Genomic DNA, 23,478 nt, shown 5'->3' with positions numbered 1-23,478 from the left:
TGAACGGAATGTACACGGACCTAAAATACTGCTTCCGGTTCAATTTTATGGCAATATTTTAATGAAAATCAACCCTTTTGTGTTTGTTTTAAAAACTGCCGTATATAATAAAAATCGAAAAAAAGCCCTAATTTTGTTTTTTGATTCGGGTTTCAGAATTGGAAATAGAATGAACGGAAGGTACACAGACCAATAAGCTTTAGCTTCTGCCTATTCCATGTCAGTATTTCGCCAGGTGGAAAAAGGAATTGTACAATGTAGTTCCGAGAGGACTCCACTAGGGGTCAGTGTGGCATCTGTGGTGTGTTTGCAACTGTGCAAAGAGGCAAGACTGCGAAGAAGCCAGAGTTGGATGAGAGCCAAGAAAGATGAAGTTTTGTTTTTGGGTGGTGAACTCGGAGCTTTGGGAGGTAAATATTCCTACTAAATAAGTGTTGTAATGTATACCAAATGTTCTGTAGGGAAATGGTGGCGAAATTAGTTCCATATGTGTGGCTTTTCGATTTGAGGAATCATTTTGGTTATTTTTAGGAAATAAATAGTGGCGATCCTGTCAGCCATCTTGCGAGCAAAGCAGTCATTGTAACAATTAGTCACATAGGTCGCAATTTTGTTAGCCACAAAGTGTACATATTCACCGTGTTGTATATGTACTGTATCTTTATGTGTTTGTAAATGGGTACCACTTTTTTTGCTGAAACTTGTATACTTTTCAGTGGCGGGCCGTGCGTTTCCAACCTAGGCCTTCAATGATTACCTCTCAAAATAGCATAATTGATGTCACCACATGATCATTGCTGGAGAAATACTATACAGGAACACATTTACGCACTACTGGACATTGAATCACATCAACAGTGTACAAACCCCGTTTCCATATGAGTTGGGAAATTGTGTTAGATGTAAATATAAACTGAATACAATGATTTGCAAATCATTTTCAACCCATATTCAGTTGAATATGCTACAAAGACAACATATTGGATGTTCAAACTGATACACTTTTTTTGTTGTTGCTAATAATCATTAACTTTAGAATTTGATGCCAGCAACACGTGACAAAAAAGTTGGGAAAGGTGGCAATAAATACTGATAAAGTTGAGGAATGCTCATCAAACACTTATTCGGAACATCCCACAGGTGTGCAGGCTAAATGGGAACAGGTGGGTGCCATGATTGGGTATAAAAACAGCTTCCCAAGAAAGGATGGGGCGAGGTACACCCCTTTGTCCACAACTGCGTGAGCAAATTGTCAAACAGTTTAAGAACAACGTTTCTCAAAGTGCAATTGCAAGAAATTTAGGGATTTCAACATCTACGGTCCGTAATATTATCAAAAGGTTCAGAGAATCTGGAGAAATCACTCCACGTAAGCGGCATGGCCGGAAAACAACATTGAATGACCATGACCTTCGATCCCTCAGACGGCACTGTATCAAAAACCGACATCAATCTCTAAAGGATATCACCACATGGGCTCAGGAACACTTCAGAAAACCATTGTCACTAAATACAGTTGGTCGCTACATCTGTAAGTGCAAGTTAAAGCTCTACTATGCAAAGCGAAAGCCATTTATCAACAACATCCAGAAACGCCGCCGGCTTCTCTGGGCCCGAGATCATCTAAGATGGACTCATGCAAAGTGGAAAAGTGTTCTGTGGTCTGACGAGTCCACATTTCAAATTGTTTTTGGAAATATTCGACATCGTGTCATCCGGACCAAAGGGGAAGCGAACCATCCAGACTGTTATCGACGCAAAGTTCAAAAGCCAGCATCTGTGACGGTATGGGGGTGCATTAGTGCCCAAGGCATAGGTAACTTACACATCTGGGAAGGCACCATTAATGCTGAAAGGTACATACAGGTTTGGAACAACATATGCTGCCATTTAAGCGCCGTCTTTTTCATGGACGCCCCAGCTTATTTCAGCAAGACAATGCCAAGCCACATTTAGCAAGTGTTACAACAGTGTGGCTTCGTAAAAAAAGAGTGCGGGTACTTTCCTGGCTCGCCTGCAGTCCAGACCTGTCTCCCATCGAAAATGTGTGGCGCATTATAAAGCGTAAATTACGACAGCGGAGACCCCGGACTGTTGAACGACTGAAGCTCTACATACAACAAGAATGGGAAAGAATTCCACTTTCAAAGCTTCAACAATTAGTTTCCTCAGTTCCCAATCGTTTACTGAGTGTTGTTAAAAGAAAAGGTGATGTAACACAGTGGTGAACATGCCCTTTCCCAACTACTACTGAATATTTACTGTTTTAGTCATTCCCAGCGGGATGTCACCACATGGGCTCAGGAACACTGAGCCCATGTGATGTGGTGACATCACATGGGCTCAGGAACACTGAGCCCATGTGATGTCACCACATGGGCTCAGTGTTCCTGAGCCCATGTGGTGACATCCCGCTGCCGTCAGCGGGATGTTTTTGATGACCACCTTGTGGAGTAAACTTTAAGAAGTCAGCCAACACGCTCGTCTGCATCTTCTATGACAAGACAACACATATATTTGCAAAGCTATTTTCAAGAAGGATATTTAAAGAGAAACTACATCTTGTGAGTAGAGATGTCCGATATTATCAGCCTGCCGATATTATCGGCCGATAAATGCGTTAAAATGTAATATCGGAAATTATCTGTATCGTTTTTTTAATTATCTGTATCGGGTTTGTTTTTTTATTAAATCAACATAAAAAACACAAGATACACTTACAATTAGTGCACCAACCCAAAAAACTTCCCTCCCCCATTTAAACTCATTCACACAAAAGGGTTGTTTCTTTTTGTTATTAATATTCTGGTTCCTACATTATATATCAATATATATCAATACAGTCTGCAAGGGATACAGTCCGTAAGCACACATGATTGTGCGTGCTGCTGGTCCACTAATAGTACTAACCTTTAACAGTTAATTTTACTCATTTTCATTAAAGGCCTACTGAAACCCAATACTACCGACCACGCAGTCTGATAATTTATATATCAATGATGAAATCTTAACATTGCAACACATGCCAATACGGCCGGGTTAGTTTACTAAAGTGCAATTTTAAATTTCGCGCAAAATATCCTGCTGAAAACGTCTCGGTATGATGACGTCTGCGCGTGACGTCCCGGATTGTAGAGGACGTTTTGGGACAGCATGGTGGCCAGCTATTAAGTCGTCTGTTTTCATCGCAAAATTCCATAGTATTCTGGACATCTGTGTTGGTGAATCTTTTGCAATTTGTTCAATGAACAATGGAGACAGCAAAGAAGAAAGCTGTAGGTGGGAAGCAGTGTATTGCGGCCGACTACAGCAACAACAAAAACACAGCCGGTGTTTCATTGTTTACATTCCCGGAAGATGACAGTCAAGCTTTACCATTGGCCTGTGGAGAACTGGGACAAAAGAGACTCTTACCAGGAGGACTTTGAGTTGGATATGCAGACACGGTACCGTGAGTACGCATGCAGCTGCGGCTTCCAAACATTTGATCGCTTGCCCGTACGTGCGTGCCGCTATGTGCATGTCACGTACGTAACTTTGGGGACTTTGGGGAAATATATGTGCTGTATGAACTTTGGGGAGGTGAACGGTACTTTGGGCTGTGGGATTGAGTGTGTTGTGCAGGTGTTTGAGTTGTATTGGCGGGTTATATGGACGGGAGGGGGGAGGTGTTTGTTATGCGGGATTAATTTGTGGCATATTAAATATAAGCCTGGTTGTGTTGTGGCTAATAGAGTATATATATGTCTAGTGTTTATTTACTGTTTTAGTCATTCCCAGCTGAATATCAGGTCCCACCCGCCTCTCACAGCATCTTCCCTATCTGAATCGCTCCCACTGCCCTCTAGTCCTTCACTCTCACTTTCCTCATCCACAAATCTTTCATCCTCGCTCAAATTAATGGGGAAATAGTCGCTTTCTCGGTCCGAATCGCTCTCGCTGCTGGTGGCCATGATTGTAAGCAATGTGCAGATGTGAGGAGCTCCACAACCTGTGACGACACGCTACTCGTCTGCTACTTCCGGTACAGGCAAGGCTTTTTTATCAGCGACCAAAAGTTGCGAACTTTATCGTCGATGTTCTCTACTAAATCCTTTCAGCAAAAATATGGCAATATCGCGAAATGATCAAGTATGACACATAGAATGGACCTGCTATCCCCGTTTAAATAAGAAAATCGCATTTCAGTAAGCCTTTAATTACTAGTTTCTATGTAACTGTTTTTATATTGTTTTACTTTCTTTTTTATTCAAGAAAATGTTTTTAATTTATTTATCTTATTTTATTAATTTTTTTTTTTAAAGTACCTTACCTTCACCATACCTGGTTGTCCAAATTAGGCATAATAATGTGTTAATTCCACAACTATATATATCGGTTGATATCGGCAAAAAGCCATTATCGGACATCCCTACTTGTAAGACGATGTCAGCCAACCCCGGAAGCTGGAATGGGTTCTACAGATTGTGAGTTCAGATATTTTATTTTTTCATGTTTAATATGTTTTTTGCAATTTTAATTTTGACAGTACCACATGAGATATGTTTTAATTGCTGATGCGGGTTCATTGATTTTTAAATGAAAATTGAAATAACCCACTATGTACAAACCCTGTTTCCATATGAGTTGGGAAATTGTGTTAGATGTATATATAAACGGAATACAATGATTTGCAAATCCTTTTCAACCCATATTAAATTGAATGCATTACAAAGACAATATATTTGATGTTCAAACTCATAAACTTTTTTTATGAGTTTGAACAGCTGCAAACTGTTAAATATGGGCTGTGGGATTGAGTGTGTGGAGCATGCCACTACTGTGGCATGCTCCACTACTGTGGAGCATGCCACAGTAGTGGCATGCTCCATTACCCAGCATGCCACTACTGTGGCATGCTGGGTAATGGAGTTCTTGTGTTGCCTAGCTCATAACATCACAATATATATCTGCCTTAAAAGGCTTAGTTGGCCACAATCATGGACAGCGCCTTTTAGCTCTTATTTCCAAAATTGTGTACACTGCTGAATTGGGGTCTTATGGCCCTTATGTGGACACTTATACTGCCCTCTGGTGGTGTCAGAAGAGTATAACATACAATGGAATTTGGAAAAAAAAGTGAAAAAATAAGAATTAGCATGTCAATTAACATGAAGTACACGTTTGTTACTTATGGACTAAGTACATCATATAAAAAGATGATTCTTAGTTTTTATTCTAATTAGGGTCCAATAAACCCAAATAGCAAAGAGAAATAAAAAAAGCATGTAAACAAACAGCTTGGGCCTTGAGGTTGATGGGTTATAAATGGGTTATACTTAAGTCAGGTTAAGGTTAAGCCATCTGGAAGGCCTTACTGACAACAACTCGTGATCTGATTGGCTATCGCAACTGTCTATCAACTGTATGTCCCCTTTCACTTACAGTGCACAGACGCCAGCATTGTTGATTCTGAAGGCTTCGGGCAGATTTGGTACAGCATGGCAACATAAGCTAGCTGAATTCTGATTGGATAAAAACTCTATAACCTAAAACCAACAGCGCTGGAAGGAGCATAATATGACATGAAGAGAATATGAATACTTTTAGACAGTTAGGGAAAGTAAATAAAAAAAATACTTTTATCTTTAATTATGATCATGATTTCTGGTTATGTTAGGCCAGCAGAGAAGGCCTTGCTGGCCCTGACGGCACACCACTGATACCTTTGTTGCTACTTCAAAGGTCATTCAGGAGATTTGGGACAAAAAAGATGAGGTGGCGACTTGTCCAGGGTGTACCCCGCCTTCCGCCCGATTGCAGCTGAGATAGGCTCCAGCTCCCCCCACCACCCGAAAGGGATGGAAGGTAAAAATCTCTTCAAGTGTGTGTTTATTGTAAATTGATATTCAAATGTATATAACAAGGTACTAATAACATGTTCTGGTATTTAATAGGGGAAAAAACCTGCAGTTATTTGATTTGATTGTGTCATATCAAAGTTAAATAGAATTTCCTTCTGATAGTTTCATAACCCTAGGTGTTTTGTTTAAAGGAAACACCTCCTTTGTAACTTATGAGAATACCCAGACCTAAACCTTTATTATTTCATTTGTATAGGGTTCAATTACCAATATTTACCTTTCAGAATAAACAACCCCACAAGTAGTTTTGTGTCCTGTGCTTGATAACGATTTTGCCGGGTAACAAGTATATTAAATGTCTTCTCTTATCAATCAAAATGTTTAAAAATGTCTGACTGAATGAAGGACAGGACTAAATTGATTACTTTCCCCAAAGGGTTGGAATTGGGGGTTAAATCACCAAATGATTCCCGAGCGTGGCGCACACTGCTGCTCACTGCCGCTCTCACCTCACAGGGGGTGAACATGGGGATGGGTCGAATGCAGAGGACAAATTTCACCACACCCAGTGTGTGTGTGACAATCGTTGGAACTTTAACTTTAACAATCTAATGCAAATCAATGTTTTGTTTTTTTACATTCTTCCTATGTTACAATGCACCTACCATACCAATTATGGATCGTTTATATATTTTCAAATGACAAAGTCAGCAGGGGTCAAATACTTATTTCCATACCGGACATTGAGTGACGCTTCTTCGGGCAAATGATCACGTTTCTGAGGACAAAGCTTTGGTCATTGTGTTTATTTCAGTCTTCAGCTTATAACAACTTCTGGATACCATAACATGGGAACAAAACAAACTAAATATACATTTTAGTCGCACCCCAGCTTGACAAATTTAGGACTGATGGAAGCATTTATTTTTTTGCAAAAATAACAATACAAGACGCTGCATCAAATAAGAGCACTAACTTTGGAGGCTTTTGGCCACCTGGAAATGTTAAAAAACAACAACAACAAAACACCACAATGAGCCAAGCTTTTAATTGAAATCCTCGCTTGCACAAACATGTGAAACGTTCCCCTCCCAATCATCAGAGAATCTTAAATTCAGCTCAACATTTATTAAGAATTCTACAAATGGAATACAAAAAGCTTTAAGTGATTTCATGTCATACACACTTTGCTTCAGGAAGAATGGCTTTCAACTGTGCTCAGTAGTTTTTGGTGAAATGCATGACCGTAAAAACCCACTGCCAAATGCCTTTATATCCTCTTTTTTTTAATAGAAATATATATATTTATATATATATATTTATTCATTATATATAAAATACTGTTTTTATTCATAAAAGCCTTACTTTGTACAAGAAGTGTGTTTGTATGCAAGTGAGTGGAAGCCAACTAAACCTGCCAAACGCTCGTTTTCGAGTCAGGCCCAAATACGCTAAAAATAAAAGGTGTTTTACACAATATACACATTTCATTACTTACAAAAGAAAGAATGCAGAGTTAGTGTGGCGAGTTTCAGCCTGGTTAGTACCACCACATGTCACGACGGGAATAGAAAAACGCGGGAAAGAAGGGAGGTACAATTCAAAAGTGGTCAAGATAAAACAAAAGGCCATCAGTGCATCTCTCATCTTGGATGTCCCGAAGTCAAAAGTGCCGATTTGGTTACCATGGAGAGCATCCTCCACCCCTCCTTGTTGATAAAAAAAAAAAGACGAAAAGAAAAGTGTGTAGGAAAGGATCAGCGCATTTACGTTGCGTATCTAAAAGAAGTATGAAACATGTTTGCTGTCACACATTCATCATGGCACCATTTTTTTCTGCTCTCGATTTGAGGTACTTCTTAGGAAAAAAAACAAAAAACAAAGCAAAAAAAAAAAGGCGTATTTATGTCACTTTTTTAACGTTTATAAGCTGTGTTGCACAGTAGCACCATTGTTTGTAGTACCATTGGAATTCCACCTCGTCTGCTATACTGTCACCTTAAAACCCCCTGGCTCCCCTCCCTTCTCCCCCCCTCAACCCCGACCTATCGTCCAATCGGCTGTCTCCGCTGGTTAGTCTCCGCCCAGGTGCAGGTGGCTTGCCCGTGAGTTGCTGTGTGCCGTTACGTCCTCTTCATGCAGACCACGCAGCGGCTGACGCGCGTCCGCAGGTTGCCGGCCTTCAACGTCTCCGACTGGGGCTTGCTGTGAGGGTCAGAGGGAAGTGTCACAAAATGACGTCAATGCGGACAAAACCTACAGATAAAGCATGAAATTGAGGGTGATACTCATACTCGGTCAATGGTAGTGTGCTTGTACTCCGCACATTAAAGGTGAACGGCACATGTTTTTAAAATTTTGCCTATCGTTCACAATCATGATGAAAGACACAACGACAGATTTTTTTTTTTAATGCATTCTAACTCTTAAAATCCCTCTAAAAACCATCCAGAAAGTGCCAACAATACTCCATTTACATTTCATGACTGGAATATTAACCAAGTATTAGTGATATTGTGGCTTCACGGTGGCAGAGGGGTTAGTGCATCTGCCTCACAATACGAAGGTCCTGAGTAGTCTTGGGTTCAATCCCGGGCTCGGGATCTTTCTGTGTGGAGTTTGCATGTTCTCCCCGTGAATGCGTGGGTTCCCTCCGGGTACTCCGGCTTCCTCCCACCTCCAAAGACATGCACCTGGGGATAGGTTGATTGGCAACACTAAATTGGCCCTAGTGTGTGGATGTGAGTGTGAATGTTGTCTGTCTATCTGTGTTGACCCTGCTTTGAGGTGGCGACTTGTCCAGGGTGTACCCCGCCTTCCGCCCGATTGTAGCTGAGATAGGCTCCAGCGCCCCCCGAGACCCCAAAGGGAATAAGCGGTAGAAAATGGATGGATGGGATGGATAGTGATATTGTTATTATAAGTGCTAACGCAGACCGTGATCAAGGGCTTGTGTGTCAATGTTGACATGATCGAGTGGCTGTTTCCTCGCGTCCCTGCTCCATCCATCCATCCGTTTCCTACCGCTTATCCCTTTTCGGGGTAGCGGGGGCAATGTTCCCTCTAATTTTTCATGTGTGTGAGCAAACGCAAAAACTCCCTGAGAATTCAGTGGAGCCCATGTGAGCAACATCAGACGTGCACACTGTGGCTACACCAGCAGCACACCTGTCCCAAACCTGACTAAATAACAACTTCAATCTCCATCCATCCATCCATTTTCTACCGCTTGTCCCTTTCGGGGTCGCGGGGGGTGCTAGAGCCTATCTCAGCTGCATTCGGGCGGAAGGCGGTGTACACCCTGGACAAGTCACCACCTCATCGCAGGGCCAACACAGATAGACGGACAACATTCTCTTATTATTATAATCAAATGACAGCAGTCATTTCCATTTCTAATATAAGTGTTTAGGCCCACTTACAATGACAATTACAAAAAATATTGTTTTTCATGAACTGTGTACTTGTATTGTTTGTCTGGGTGGAGGTCCTGCTTTGGATATAATTTGTACCCCTTTCAGACATTGCATTTAGTTCCCATTAAAACATTCACATGTTGCACAATGAGATGTAAGCAGGGGATCATGTGTACATTCCTGCAACTTCCTGTTTGTAAAAAATATATTTGTATTAGTATTTATTTAACATACTAACAGCATTTCATGATTAATATTTATAAATTATGATTCCTAATAAATGACATTAGAATAAGCACACATTTGATTGGTAAATCATATTGTAACGACCTGGAATTACACCTTATGTGTGGTGTTGGAGTTGTGTGGCTGTAAACGCATCACTGGCTAAGTGCCATATGTGCATGTGTTGGCACAAGTGAGAAAGAGCGAGCGGCTGCTGTTGATATAACAAAGTTGCTTTTGGTCTGGTTTGTACTGCAGAAAATGACCACTTTTGCTATATATCTTTTTTTTTACTAATGTTTTGGTGATGTCTTTATGGCCGACAATAAAGAGTTTTGCTCAGTAAAGTGATGGACGGAATTCATGTCCTCAAAGCGTCTCGACAGACGCTACAATATTTGAACAATGATGACGAAAACTGTTTTCTCTGTCGTGTCCGTGTCGTGTGGAAAAATTGTTATGCGCTTATTTTTTTTATTTGATTTTGTGCGTGGCATAGATTTGCCGTGCGCAGAGGACGCTTGAGCAGTGCGCAATTGCACAGGCGCGCACCTTAGAGGGAACATTGCGCGGGGGTGCTGGAGCCTATCTCAGCTATAATCGGGCGGAAGGCGGGGTACACCCTGGACAAGTCGCAACCTCATCGCAGGGCCAACACAGATAGACAGACAACATTCACACTCACATTCACACACTAGGGCCAATTTAGTGTTGCCAATCAACCTATCCCCAGGTGCATGTCTTTGCTCCATGGAAGTTTATTCGTGATCAAGGATCATACCTCTCACCTGGAAAGTAGAAGGACGAGGACGTATTCCGACAAGTTGGTGCACTTTGACAGCCAATTTAGACTAGGAAATGGCGATGACAACACGAAAAGACGCTGGGTTTCACCCCCCTTTTCTTTGCAAGGATTTTGAGTAATTTTTCATCTAAATGGGAATATGTGAACATCCTATCAGTCAGCATCTGCACTGCAGACGGTGTACAGTAAGTGATGTTTTATTATGTCTGCAGTGATTTAAAAAAAAAAAAGCTAATGTAGTGATGCGTTTTTGAATTAATGCGCCGCGTTTGCCTAAAATGATCAAAATACTTAAATATTAAATGTTATTATAAATGTTACTACATTACATAAATACTTACCGTATTTTTCGGACTATAAGTCACAGTTTTTTTCATAGTTTGGCCGGGGGTGCGACTTATACTCAGGAGCGACTTATGTGTGAAATTATTAACACATTACTGTAAAATATCAAATAATATTATTTAGCTCATTCACGTAAGAGACTAGACGTATAAGATTTCATGGGATTTAGCGATTAGGAGTGACAGATTGTTTGGTAAACGTATAGCATGTTCTATATGTTATAGTTATTTGAATGACTCTTACCATAATATGTTACGTTAACATACCAGGCACGTTCTCAGTTGGTTATTTATGCCTCATATAACGTACACTTATTCAGCCTGTTGTTCACTATTCTTTATTTATTTTAAATTGCCTTTCAAATGTCTATTCTTGGTGTTGGGTTTTATCAAATAAATTTCCCCCAAAAATGCAACTTATACTCCAGTGCGACTTATATGTTTTTTTTCCTTCTTTATCATGCATTTTCGGCAGGTGCGACTTATACTCCGGTGCGACTTATACTCCGAAAAATACGGTACATCATGTATGTAAAACCTCAAGGAGGTGTTAAGATGTTTTTTAAGGGAAACAGAGCAACTCTCATAGGCTCCATTGTAAGCGTACTTTTGATCAAAGGTATTTAATATTTAGAACGCATTAAGAAAAAAATACATCTGTGTCTTTCATAATGATTGTGAACGATAAGCAAAATTCCATAAAAAAGGTTTAAGGTTTGACTAAAAGGATCGCAAAATCAGAGCCTATAAGATTCCTTTTCTGTTTTTATATCATATTTCATACTCGTATCTAAAAGAGCTTCTATGGTAACTACCTTGTATGCCTTGAGGACAATGACAGTGAAGTTTTCGTATGTACAAATCTTTCTTCTGATGGCTAAGAATCTTAAATTTGTTTTACTACTGCCGTGCTTTTATTTTGATTTGATTACTTTTACGCTCAACAGGAAGTCACTGTGTATACACGATTTAAGGCTGCATACAGTAAACAGTAGTTGTTGTTTTAATGGCAAAGTTAACAGTATTACACACGTATACTTAAGCAGGCCAACTTTTCATAAAAATTACCCCCTTTGACAATGTCAATTTAGGGCGGGCACTTTTTAGTTAAATAAGACAAGATAAAAAGTTTAAAGGGAGCAGACTGGAGTGGGAAACAACCAATAGGAAAAAGAAGCTGTAAGAACAGCAACGCTTCAAACCAGGGGTGTCAAAACTACGGCCCGCGGGCTGTATCAGGCCTGCGAACAGGTTTTATCCGGCCCGCGGGATGAGTTTGCCAAGTATAAGAATGAGCTGGGGGTTTTTTAACGAAAGAAACTGCTTTTCTAAATGTGTCCACTGGATGTCACAATGGCAATTCTGTTAGGCAAGCAAACGGTTTATACCGGGGCCAAGCAAGAGCTACACAGTAAAGGGAGACTGTGGCTTCTCCACCTCGACCCACATGAAACTTAAAACCTGCTGTTTTATGTCTTCTGCTTCGAACACATTGTCATTTGGTATCCTCGTTGCACCAAAATGTCTGTCAAACACGAGAAAAGTGAACTTAACCCTTTTGAATAGTTATTACCTCCGTTTCTTACGGTTCGTTGAGTTAGCTCTGGATTGATACAAAGGAGGTATTTGATACTTGGAAGAGTTTACATGTGGTGTTTTTTTGTTCAATCCCAGAAAGACTGTGATTTAAATTTTAATCCTGGCTTTGCAGATACACTGAGACAAAGTCTAAGCTCATTGTGTTTTTGAAGCTGCACCAATTTCCTCGGAATTTTCAACAAACTTGAAGTGTTTTGTCCAGAGGATTATTTGTGATGTGTTCATTTTCAGAATGTGCTTGTTCTATTTTTGGCCAAAGTAAAACAAAGAAAACAACCTGGAGTTGTCTTTATTTTTAAGTTATCATGCCATGATTTTACCATTCCGGCCCACTTGGGAATACATTTTCCTCCATGTGGCCCCTGAGCTAGAATGAGTTTGACACCCCTGCTTTCAACCAAAGCTAGCTTGCAGCTAACGTCTCTTGGCAGTGTTTTAGCTGCTTCTAAATCACTAATCCTCGCCTCCATGGTGACAAATAAAGTACGTTTCTTACAAGTATCATCCCTGCAGGACGAGGAATAGCAAAACATGCTTCACTACACACCCTAGGAGGATACGATAGCTAACCGCTAACAGCCAGCTTGCGCTCCGGAATTTAAAAAAATGGGTATATACAAATATATTTACTTTTATTTATATATATATATATATATATATATATATATATATATATATATATATATATATATATATATATATATATATATATATATATATATTTATATATATATATATATATATATACATTATATATACTATACAAATATCGACTGTAATGATACCAAGTGGAAGAGTCATAGTCAATACCCCAAAGATTTCATCGATATTTTTTATTATCAAAAAAATCTTTGGTCATTTTTTAATTGTTCGAAAACACATCCCTGAACACAAGACAACTTTAAATATGACCAATACTTGGTATTGGTTCGATACCCAAATTTGTAGAATCTAACAAAACTTGTATGTAAATGTGTAAAGTATCAAACAACAGAAGAATAAGTTCTTATTAAATATTAACAGAAGTGTAGATAGAATATGTTAAAACAGAAAGTAAGCAGATGTTAACAATAAATGAACAAGTAGAGTAATAATCCATCCATCTATTTTCTACCGCTTGTCCCTCATAATTTTGACAAAATAATACAATCTGAAATGACACAATATGGTACTGCATACGTCCGTAGCCAATTTAAGAGCCTTTGTAACCTGTTTGGTAACTTACGAGAAGTTGTCTAGTATGTTCACTATCGTATTCAACGTCAAAATTATTCTTTTATTGCAAAAGAAACACATGTTTGTTATTTAATTAATGTATCATAAGATTTTCTGGTAAAATAGTGACATTTTTGTGGTCCCCTTTATTTTTAAAAGTATCAAAATACATTTTGGTAACCTTACCGATACCAGAATGTATCGGGACAACCCTGTTTTCTACTATTGTCTCTGATTTAAATCCTTTGCTTTTTTCCCTTTAAGCTTATCTGTGTCCAGGGACTTATTTCCTGAGTTTGTAAACCATAACAAAAACGACAAAAGATTTTGTAATAATAAACATTATTTATCTATACACTGTAGTATAAACCAGTGTTTTTCAACCTTTTTTGAGCCCAGGCACATTTTTTGCGTTGAAAATATCCGGAGGCACACCACCAGCAGAAATCATTAAAAAACGAAACTCAGTTGACAGTAACAAGTCGTTGGCGCAAGTGTTGTATATGAATTCAAACCATAACCAAGCATGCATCACTATAGCTCTTGTCTCAAAGTAGGGGTACTGTCACCACCTGTCACATCACGCCCTGACCTATTTGGAGTTTATTGCTGTTTTCCTGTGTGTAGTGTTTTAGTTCTTGTCTTGCGCTCCTATTTTGGTGGCTTTTTCTCTTTTTTGGTATTTTCCAGTAAAAGTTTCATGTCTTCCTTTGAGCGATATTTCCTGTATCTACTTTGTTTTAGCAGTCAAGAATATTTCAGTTGTTTTTATCCTTCTTTGTGGGGACATTGTTGATTGTCATGTACATTGTGGACGCCGTCTTTGCTCCACAGTAAGTCTTTGCTGTCGTCCAGCATTCTGTTTTTGTTTACTTTGTAGCCAGTTCAGTTTTAGTTTCGTTCTGCATAGCCTTCCCTAAGCTTCAATGCCTTTTCTTAGGGGCACTCACCTTTTGTTTATTTTTGGTTTAAGCATTAGATACCTTTTTGCCTGCACACTGCTTCCCGCTGTTTCCGACATATACAAAGCAATTAGCTACCGGCTGCCACCTACTGATATGGAAGAGTATTACACGGTTACTCTTCCGAGCTCTAGACAGCACCGACACTCAACAACAATACATCATTTGCAGACTATAATTACTGGTTTGCAAAAAATATTTTTAACCCAAATAGGTGAAATTAGATAATCTCCCACGGCACACCAGACCGTATCTCACGGCACAGTGGTTGAAAAACACTGGTATAAACCATGTACTGATACAATACTTGGTATCATTACTATTTGTATCGATCGGCCCACCTCTGTTTTCATTCAATACCTCTAGCTTAGCGGTTAGCATATTCTCCTACGGTGTGTAGTGTTGGATGTTTAGCTGTTCATCGTCCTCCATGGAGGATTCTTGTAAGAAACAGTTGTTTTTCCGCCATGGAGGTGAGGATTGCCGACTCAAAAGTGGCTTCACACTGCGTAGAGACGTTAGCCACTAGCGAGGACGCTACATTGTGTTGAGGACGAGTTTGTTCGCTCGTCAACTTCACGGGACACAGCTAGAATTTTCATATCTTATCGGACCGGACAGAGAGCAAAGTCCGAGCCAATGGTGTGGCTCTTTCAGATCGTTGTTTGTGACATGGACCTGGCTTAAACGGCATTTGTCCTTTGATAGGGTGAAGGTCTTTTTAGGGTTCACCACAGTCTTGCCATATTTTCCCTGTTCAGTGCGCACCATTCCCTTCAGTTTACTGTCGTGCCTGGTGGAAGCTTTTTTTTGGAGCCTGTACTACCAGGTGTTTTTCCTGTAGGTTTTCATGGTGATTCTCTCTGGCAGTGTTAAAACTTATCCTGGACTTTAGGGACTTCAATATGTTGGTGTATGACTGTTTGGGTTTTGTTTGTTGTTTTCCTGTTTCAAAGTGGTCAATTTAGTGTGAGTGCGGAAAAGGGAGGGAGGATCACCCTTTGTGACACTTGCAATCAAACACTATATAAGTACATTTTGATTGATTGATTGAGTGATGGTGATCGTGTGAGTATGCCCTCAATGATACAATGCAAGCATATGCTGTCTGTAAGGGTTTAAAACTAATTGACTGTAGAGTGTACCTGAACATATCGTTTTCGTCCACGGTGGCGAGCCAGAAACTGTAGGAGTTGCCATAATAGTTACATGTCCCCCTGCCGTGGCACTCGATGAAGGGAGCGCTGCGGAACTCCTCCAGACAGGAGCCGGGGGAGGCCAGAGCCTGTCCGGAGCCCTCAGCGCCGGCACTGGTGTGCTGCAAAGGGAGAGGAAGGAAGAGATGTTCACACACGGAACCGAATAGAAATCCATATGCAAACATGTTGTACCATCATGAAGGAGTAGCCTATCCACAGAGCCTCCCAATTGGCAGGGCAGTTGGGAATTTGGATGGTTTGACTATGGACTGCGATCACCATGGCTGGAGCTTCACACACAGAGCACCTTGATGCACAAAAACGCACACAATGAAAAACCAATTATCGCTCATCACAGCCACCGCTCATGTCCTGTCCATCCGCTTCCCACCGGCTGATAAAAGGCTTGATGCTCTCTCCAGTGATGGGTGACATGGACATAGGCATGGGCTCAGGCGTGGATAGCCAGTAGGAGTAGTCGTTGCGGGAGGCGAAGTTGCACACGTTGTTGATGTTGCAGAACATGAAGGGCATGGTGCTGAAGCGACGCAGACAGCTGCCCGCCGTGCCTGGAGGATACGGTAGGAAAAGATCAGACACCTGCAGCACTTTTTAAAAGTTCTAGAGTGTCGTAATTTTACCGAGGTCCTGCCCGTGCGCCCGCTCGTTGCCCTGCACGTACAGCAGAGAGTAGCCGTCATATATCAGGTTGGTTCCGATGGGACAGCTCGGTACTTCCTGGATCTGGCTGTGTCGGGTGATGAGAAAGCCGTGGGCTGCCGACCCTGATCCTGTTAGACCAGGAGGACCCTGTGGACCATCAGACCCAGGAGGACCAGGGTAGCCTCGCTGACCTGGTTATAGAAGACACAATGAGCTTTCAAACTGTTTGTCGAGCTTCTTATTATTGAGCCACAGTGAAAACTCACCAGGCTGACCAGCAGGCCCGTTGTCTCCCTTCCTTCCAGCAGGACCACCGAAGCCAGGGGAACCCTCTGGACCGGGGTCCCCGGGTTCACCTGGGGAACCTGAAATTCAAAAGAACATAGTATTCTTTTAAGAGACACGTCCCTTTGTAATTCCAGTTAAGACGTTTCCAAAACTAACCTGGAAGCCCATCTCGTCCAGGGGAACCAGGCTGGCCCCGAGCACCAGGCGTGCCCAAATTACCAGGGGGTCCAGGCAGCCCCTTTATGAAGTCGGGAGGCGGAGGAACACCAGGTTCACCAGCAGGGCCTGGAACACAAAGGATAAAGCAAGCTTTTTACAACCGTTTAAGACAACATCATTTATCCCTAAATCTGTAGGGGCCAGCATATTAGCAGAAGGTTGAGTTTCCCTTATCATAAGACTTTACCTGGAGGTCCAAAATCTCCAGGATCACCAGGAAGGCCGGGGGAACCTGGAATTCCTGAGTCTCCTTTAGATCCTGATGAAGAGACAAGACTTATTCCAGACTTATTTTAATTGATTCGAGATATCAGAAAAAGACCGGCACTTGATCATACCAGGGAATCCGGGAACGCCAGGCAGACCAATGTCCCCCTTAGTGCCAGGAATGCCAGGAGAGCCACCTGGACCCTGGAGGGAGAGGTCCAAACAGTTACCTATAGTAGTCAGTCATTTTTTTAAAGATTTTCTTCACTCTTACTGAGAATCCTGGATTGCCAGGGTCTCCTTTTTGTCCGGGGAAGCCTGGCTGACCAGATGCACCAGGAATACCTTTCTCTCCCCTCAAGCCGCCACTTCCTGGGGACCCACGAGTACCTTGTGGGCCAGGCGCACCTTCATACAGATGGAAAAGGTCAGCGGTAATCCAAGCTACGTTTAGGTTCTCTATTTCTTGAGGTAAAAAAATGTATTGACGAGACCTCTTAATGAGAAAACACAGGTAGCGATCCATCTTCACAACAAACAGCAAATTCAAGTTTTGCATATCATTTCCAACATCCCCAAATCATCAAAACCATCAAACCACTGAAGTCTAACCTGCAGGACCTAGGATTTCCAGAATTCTCAGGTAAAGTGGTTGCAGATTGACAGGGAACAAAAAACAAAAGAAGAGGTTTAGACAGAAAACAAGTGTAAAGCCTGAACTTGAACATGTTTTAATGAATACAATGATTCACTTTATGATAACGCCCAGCTTGCCCCCAAATCCTTCCCAGTGAGTTGGGAATACATTAAAAGGGACCTATGATGATTTTCACCTGATGTCTGACTTAATAATAATAATGTTACAATGTTGGATACTCTTGTTAAACAATGCCAACGCAACAACTCATGAGATTAATGCATTCGGGTGCAATTTTGAATGCCCCTGAATGCCGGTTTTTGGAAAAAAAATGTTTAACATTGGACCATTTGTGACATCACACATTGATGGACATACATTTGTGGTCATTCACTGACATGATGTGTCGGCAAGCCTTATCACTCTGCTGAGCCGACTGCTGCCTGAAGCTCTCGTGGTATTCCTTCTTGTTTCATGCCCTCCCGCCTGCTCTGATGTCTAAAAGATTAATCGTGTGTTCATTTGTCCACGACATTTTTACACGGGACTGTCTTGTCAAAATGGGCCACTACGACATTGGATTGGCCGCTAAACTCTGACAAAAAAAAATTGAGACATTGCAACTTGGTAGGAGGAAACACAAGATAAAATGAGAGAAATCATTATTTTCATCTAACCTTGGCATGTGCATATCAAAGGGGATCTGCAATTTTTGAAAATGTTGCCTACCGTTCACAATCGTTATGAAAGACATGGCGACGGATGTTTTTTTTCATGCATTCTAACTTGTAAATAAATGTAAATAATAGTTAGCTTACAGCGGAGTCAATGGGAGGTCCTTTTTTTCGCCCCAAAAACCCGGTAAAAACCACCAACAATACTCCATTTACATTTTGTGACTTGAATATTAACCAAGTATTAGTGATATTGTTATTTTAAGCGCTAACGCAGACAAACTATTTATAGCAGGGCTGTGATCACAACGCTGTGTACAATTTTGACATGATCGACTGGTGAAGTGTTTCCTCGCTCCCTGGAAGTTTATTCTAAATCATAAATCTTGTCTCTCATCTGGACCGAAGAAGTCTGAGGACGCATTCCGACAAGTTGGTAAACTTTGACAGTTGTTCAGGACCTAGAAATGTCAAGAACGACACGAAAAGACGCTTCTTAATGAAGATTATGAGTCATTCTTTATCTAAATGGGAACACGTACATCCCAGCAGTCGGCATCCTAATGACAGCAGACCTTGTACAGTAAGTGATATTTAATTATGTTTATTGGCTCTCATAAAGTCTGCAGTGAGTAATAATCAGTGATGAAGAAAAAAGAATAAATATTAAATGTTATAAATGTGCCTGGAGGTGCAATGGAGGTGTTTGGATGTTTTTTTTAAGGCTTTACAGGCTTTTGATCGCATTTATTTAATATTTAGAATGCAAAAAACAATAACATCCATCGTCATGTCTTTAGTAATGATTGTGAACGATAGGCAAAATAAAATAAAAAAGTGCTGTTCCCTTTTAACACGGAGGTGCAACATGCAGTGACATAAATACCTGTAAAGCTTTCTTTTAATGCAGCTCTGTATCGATAGGAGAATGGGCAGGTTAAGTTGAGTTGAGTTGAGTTTGAGTTTATTTCAAACATGCATACATTATTACAACATGATGCATCACAATTTCCAGTTCCTCTTTTCGATACGTTCGAAAACTAGTAGGAAGAAGCAGAGCTTATTTGATCCTCCCCCTTTTCACTTTACATAGCAGTTTGTAACACCTTTGTCCACTCCCTGTTCTCAGTTTTTTTCCATAAATAACAACATAACTAAATACATAAATAATAAATAGTGAAGTATGTTGTATTTCATATAGTGAGATAAATAAGATTATCAATAAGTTCAGAATGTTTATCATGGTTCTTCTTCTTTGTACTTTGTAAACACTTTGAGTTTGAAGAGTTTCTTGAATTGGATCATATTAGTACTTTGTTTGAGTTCTTTACTTAGTCCATTCCATAATTTAATTCTACATACAGATATACTGAAGGTTTTAAGTGTTGTACGTGCATACAAAGGTTTTAAATTACAGGTTTCTCCTCTTTTGTTGAGAAGAATTGTTGTACGTTCTTTGGCAGCAGGTTATAGTTTGCTTTGTGCATAATTTTAGCAGTTTTTTCGTCACTTCCTGTCAATGGGGGAGGACGCAAAGAAAAAGGCTCCGCATTTCCTAACGGGGTTTTTGATAGATTTGAACATTTTGGACCACTGATTTGTGATCACAGCCTCAGGAGAGTTACTTGGCATCTTCGAACTGATTTTGGTCCGGTGAGAGGCATTGATTCGCTGAACTAAGGCGAGTTGGAAGAGTCGTTAGCCTCAAGGCAACGGCCCCCACAGCAATTCAAAGTGGTTGCCTAGCAACAAGAAGCTACGGCGAGAGTTTGAAGCTATTCTAAAGCGCATCTGACAACAATGAATGATATAAGTTGACAGGCTGACACCTTACGTTGATCTCTGAACGGCGCAAGGTACACAATTGTTGAAATAAACAAGTTAAAGGTGTACTTAATGTGGTGACCGGTGAATCTATATAATGCTTATAATGTTATGTACATATATATATATATATATCCATCCATCCATTTTCTACCGCTTATATATATATATATATATATATATATATATATTTATTTTTTTATTTTTTTTATTTTTAATGTATTTGTGATATAGTCGAGGTTACTGTGGTTTATCCGTTATACAGTGCTCAATACCAGGGTAGAGCGGTACGAACGAACTGGTCTCATCATGCCGGCACAGAAGCAAGGCACTACTGTGTAACAATGGCCACATCCCCATGTTATGTACCCTATATATATGTATCAACCACAGACACTTCAATAAAATCCCCTGCGAAACAGGCTTGTAGGGATGAAATAGCCTCTGTGTATTTTCCTGACCTAACTTGTATAATTTGTGATATATATATATATATATATATATATATATATATATATATATATATATATATATATATATATATATATATATATATATGTGTGTGTGTGTGTGTTTGTGTGTGTGTACGTACATTTTTTAATACAAATACATTTGGAATCTAATTTTTTAAAAATGGAACGAACAAACAAACCCTTTTTAGACGGATCCAAAAAGGGGATTATAAATGTGACTGTGGAGTAAAATTCATAACAAATTTACACCAAAGCATATCCAATACCTATCATCAAAATCACAAGAAGTGTATTAAATGTCGATTAAAATCATCATAGGTCTTTTTAAAGATTTTTGGAGGCTCCTGGAAATTACCAGAACAGAGTGCACAATTACTCCCAAAGATGCATTAAGTCAGGGGTGCCCGAACTTTTTCCACTAGGGGCCGCTTTATAAAGAAATGGAAAGATGCTGGGCACCACTCTGATGTTCTTCGCTACGCTAAAACCAATCCGATATAGTTTGAAGAGTCCGCACTACGGACACCCCTGCATTAAGCACACGGGAAGATGAACTGCATGCATCACAGTATGTGGGTTGTTTGTGCAAACAGTGCCGTAAACTCAGTGTAGCTGGTTATTCAATGGCTGTGTCTTCTTTCCCAATTGGTCAATGGCAGGCAGTGTTGACCTCTCAGCGCATCCCACACATCGTGAATTAGTTTAAGTGACACAAACTACGAAATCATGGTTCCATTTTACAGGTGAGTTAGTGACACTTGAGTGTCTCTGTGCAAGAATTACCAAACACTACTGGATGTGCATATATCACAGTATCTGGTAGGACTGTCTTCGACAAAGGATTTTGATAGTCGAATCTGGTTCGTTAAATGTTGCTCATAGTCGATGATGATAGTCGAATCTATGGCATCGTTTGTTTGGATTTTTAAGAGAGAATAAACAGATTGCGATGATATGTAGCACTGTGTACTGACTAGTCAGCAGGTGTAGTAGTGTCAAATGGATGTAGTTGCCGAACGGTGATCCTTTCGGAGGTAATTCAAGATACATATGAAAAGAATACAGTCTTTCCTTGAAGTGAATAAAACGGATCCCATTTTCAACTTTTCCCACCTCAAAACATCTAAATCACTCGGATAAACTGGATACATTGGATAGTTTGGTAAGGTCCTAGAGCAGTGGTTCTTAACCTGGGTTCGATCGAACCCTAGGGGTTTGATGAGTCAGCCTCCGGGGTTTGCCGCGGAGGTCAAGACACACCCGACTCATCGTGTAAATAAAAACTTCTCCCAATAGGCGTATTATGGATACCCCCCTAACAATGTTCCCTTTAATTTTCCATCTGATTTGCAGGTGTGTAATTTGTTGTGAGTTCATGCACTCTGTTGGTTTTGTTCTTTGAACAAGGCGATGTTCATGCACGGTTCATTTTGCGCACCAGTAAAAAAACATATAACTTTTGTCTTGAATTTGAAAAAAAAAACATTTTATTTTTTACTATAGAAGGGTTGGGTGAATGCGCATATGAAACTGGTGCGGTTCAGTACCTCCAACAAGGTTAAGAACCACTGTCCTTGAGGAACTACATAGAGGAAGTAAAAGTCGTAACCATAAACACGTCACACTGTTCCGAGGAAGGCTAAGGTGACAGCCAAAATTGTAAGCAGGTAAAATGTATCTACTACTCTGGAAAAAGTTATTTGTCTGGACACAAAAATAATTGACTGATAATTAAAGAAAACACGATGAACGCAATCAATCTATTCTCCCAACACAAGCCCCAGTAGGTACTCAACTCGCCTCCTGGAAGGGGGGTGGGTTAAGTGTGACGGTGAGGTTTATAGTCGAATCAGACTCCTCCGAAATTAATTGTCCAATCTTTGACTATTGGAAGACAGTCCAAATATCAGGATACGTGTATTTGTTCCAGATGAACCCAGTGAGCAACCCGGACAAGCCTTAGAAGTGGCTTACTTGTCGAAGGTGCATGACTGTTAGTTACCATCAGTGTGCATGGGAAAGTGAAAGAGGAAAAGTTATTAGGGAGGATCACAATTCAATTGTGCAATGCTTTGCCAACTTCTCCTCTTGCATGTCAAAGTGTGGAGTTAAAGTTCCAACAGTGGCTGTGAGGAGAAACGTGCAATAAAAGTCTGGACGCCGTCCATCTGACCTGAGGGACCTGTGGCGGGTGGCGAGCATCAGCACGAGGAGGTCACGCCACAGGAAATGGAGGCAAAATGTCACAGCAAAAACAAAAGCACCCCAAAAAAATGCCCTGTGGCTAACGTAAATATTACATTCTGAAGATTTCACATTCACCATGCACTGTTTCGGTGATGATTTGTTTAAGAAAACACGTGCAGGACAGCAAAGCCAGACAAAAACCTCAACACTCCATGATGTTTACCATTGACGATGATCTAATCAAAAAATGAACTGGAAGCGACCAAAGGGAATTCTGAGTGGTTGTCATTTAACGTCTGGCTCAGCTGGGTGTAACACAACGGAAACAACACAAAGTGGACACGAACATTACAAACGACACAAAGACAAATGTGTGACTGTGGGAAGACGGACATATCATAACCATGTGATGGTAACCTTGTGCTTTTTGTCATACAGCTCTGGGGCATAGGTGACTGGACTGAAGACATGGATTGGTGAAAGAGCATACCATGCAAATCAAACATGAAAGCATCCACATTAAAGTGACAGGCCTTTGCTACAGGTTGCTGCCTGGTTTTGTCGTCAGTAGTAGATTCTGTACTAAAAGTATCAGACTATTTGAAAAGTCCATGCTGTTTAGAATTACATTTGTCTTTACATAGTCAGCTAGACTCCTTACCAAAACCAACCAGCAATTCCTGGTAGTAGATCTAAGT

General features: G+C 40.5%; 1 protein-coding gene and 1 long non-coding RNA gene across 2 annotated transcripts in view; one reads left to right on the top strand and one right to left on the bottom strand.

The window, feature by feature from the left end:
• Nucleotides 1–272: 272 nt before the first annotated feature.
• On the top strand, nucleotides 273–23,319 carry LOC133606806 (uncharacterized). The gene is made up of 3 exons (XR_009815302.2): nucleotides 273–410; nucleotides 5,725–5,847; nucleotides 23,219–23,319. It is a non-coding gene; the product is annotated as an uncharacterized lncRNA (long non-coding RNA).
• The window catches only part of col4a5 (collagen, type IV, alpha 5 (Alport syndrome)), a 75,859-nt gene continuing 59,255 nt past the window's right edge, over nucleotides 6,875–23,478 (bottom strand). Inside the window, exons 40-49 of the mRNA XM_061961132.2 lie at nucleotides 17,260–17,393; nucleotides 17,117–17,189; nucleotides 16,966–17,037; nucleotides 16,716–16,844; nucleotides 16,538–16,636; nucleotides 16,250–16,462; nucleotides 16,000–16,177; nucleotides 15,801–15,915; nucleotides 15,555–15,727; nucleotides 6,875–8,048 (exon numbers count right to left, since the gene is read on the bottom strand). Coding sequence (XP_061817116.1) covers nucleotides 7,967–8,048; nucleotides 15,555–15,727; nucleotides 15,801–15,915; nucleotides 16,000–16,177; nucleotides 16,250–16,462; nucleotides 16,538–16,636; nucleotides 16,716–16,844; nucleotides 16,966–17,037; nucleotides 17,117–17,189; nucleotides 17,260–17,393 — 1,268 coding nt within the window. The 3' untranslated portion in view covers nucleotides 6,875–7,966. The remainder of the gene's footprint in view (nucleotides 8,049–15,554; nucleotides 15,728–15,800; nucleotides 15,916–15,999; nucleotides 16,178–16,249; nucleotides 16,463–16,537; nucleotides 16,637–16,715; nucleotides 16,845–16,965; nucleotides 17,038–17,116; nucleotides 17,190–17,259; nucleotides 17,394–23,478) is intronic.

Source organism: Nerophis lumbriciformis, linkage group LG05 (genome assembly GCF_033978685.3).
Source record: "Nerophis lumbriciformis linkage group LG05, RoL_Nlum_v2.1, whole genome shotgun sequence".
Classification (NCBI taxonomy): domain Eukaryota; kingdom Metazoa; phylum Chordata; class Actinopteri; order Syngnathiformes; family Syngnathidae; genus Nerophis; species Nerophis lumbriciformis.
Note: the sequence above shows the minus strand (reverse complement) of the source record. Positions and strands in the feature narration are given on the sequence as shown.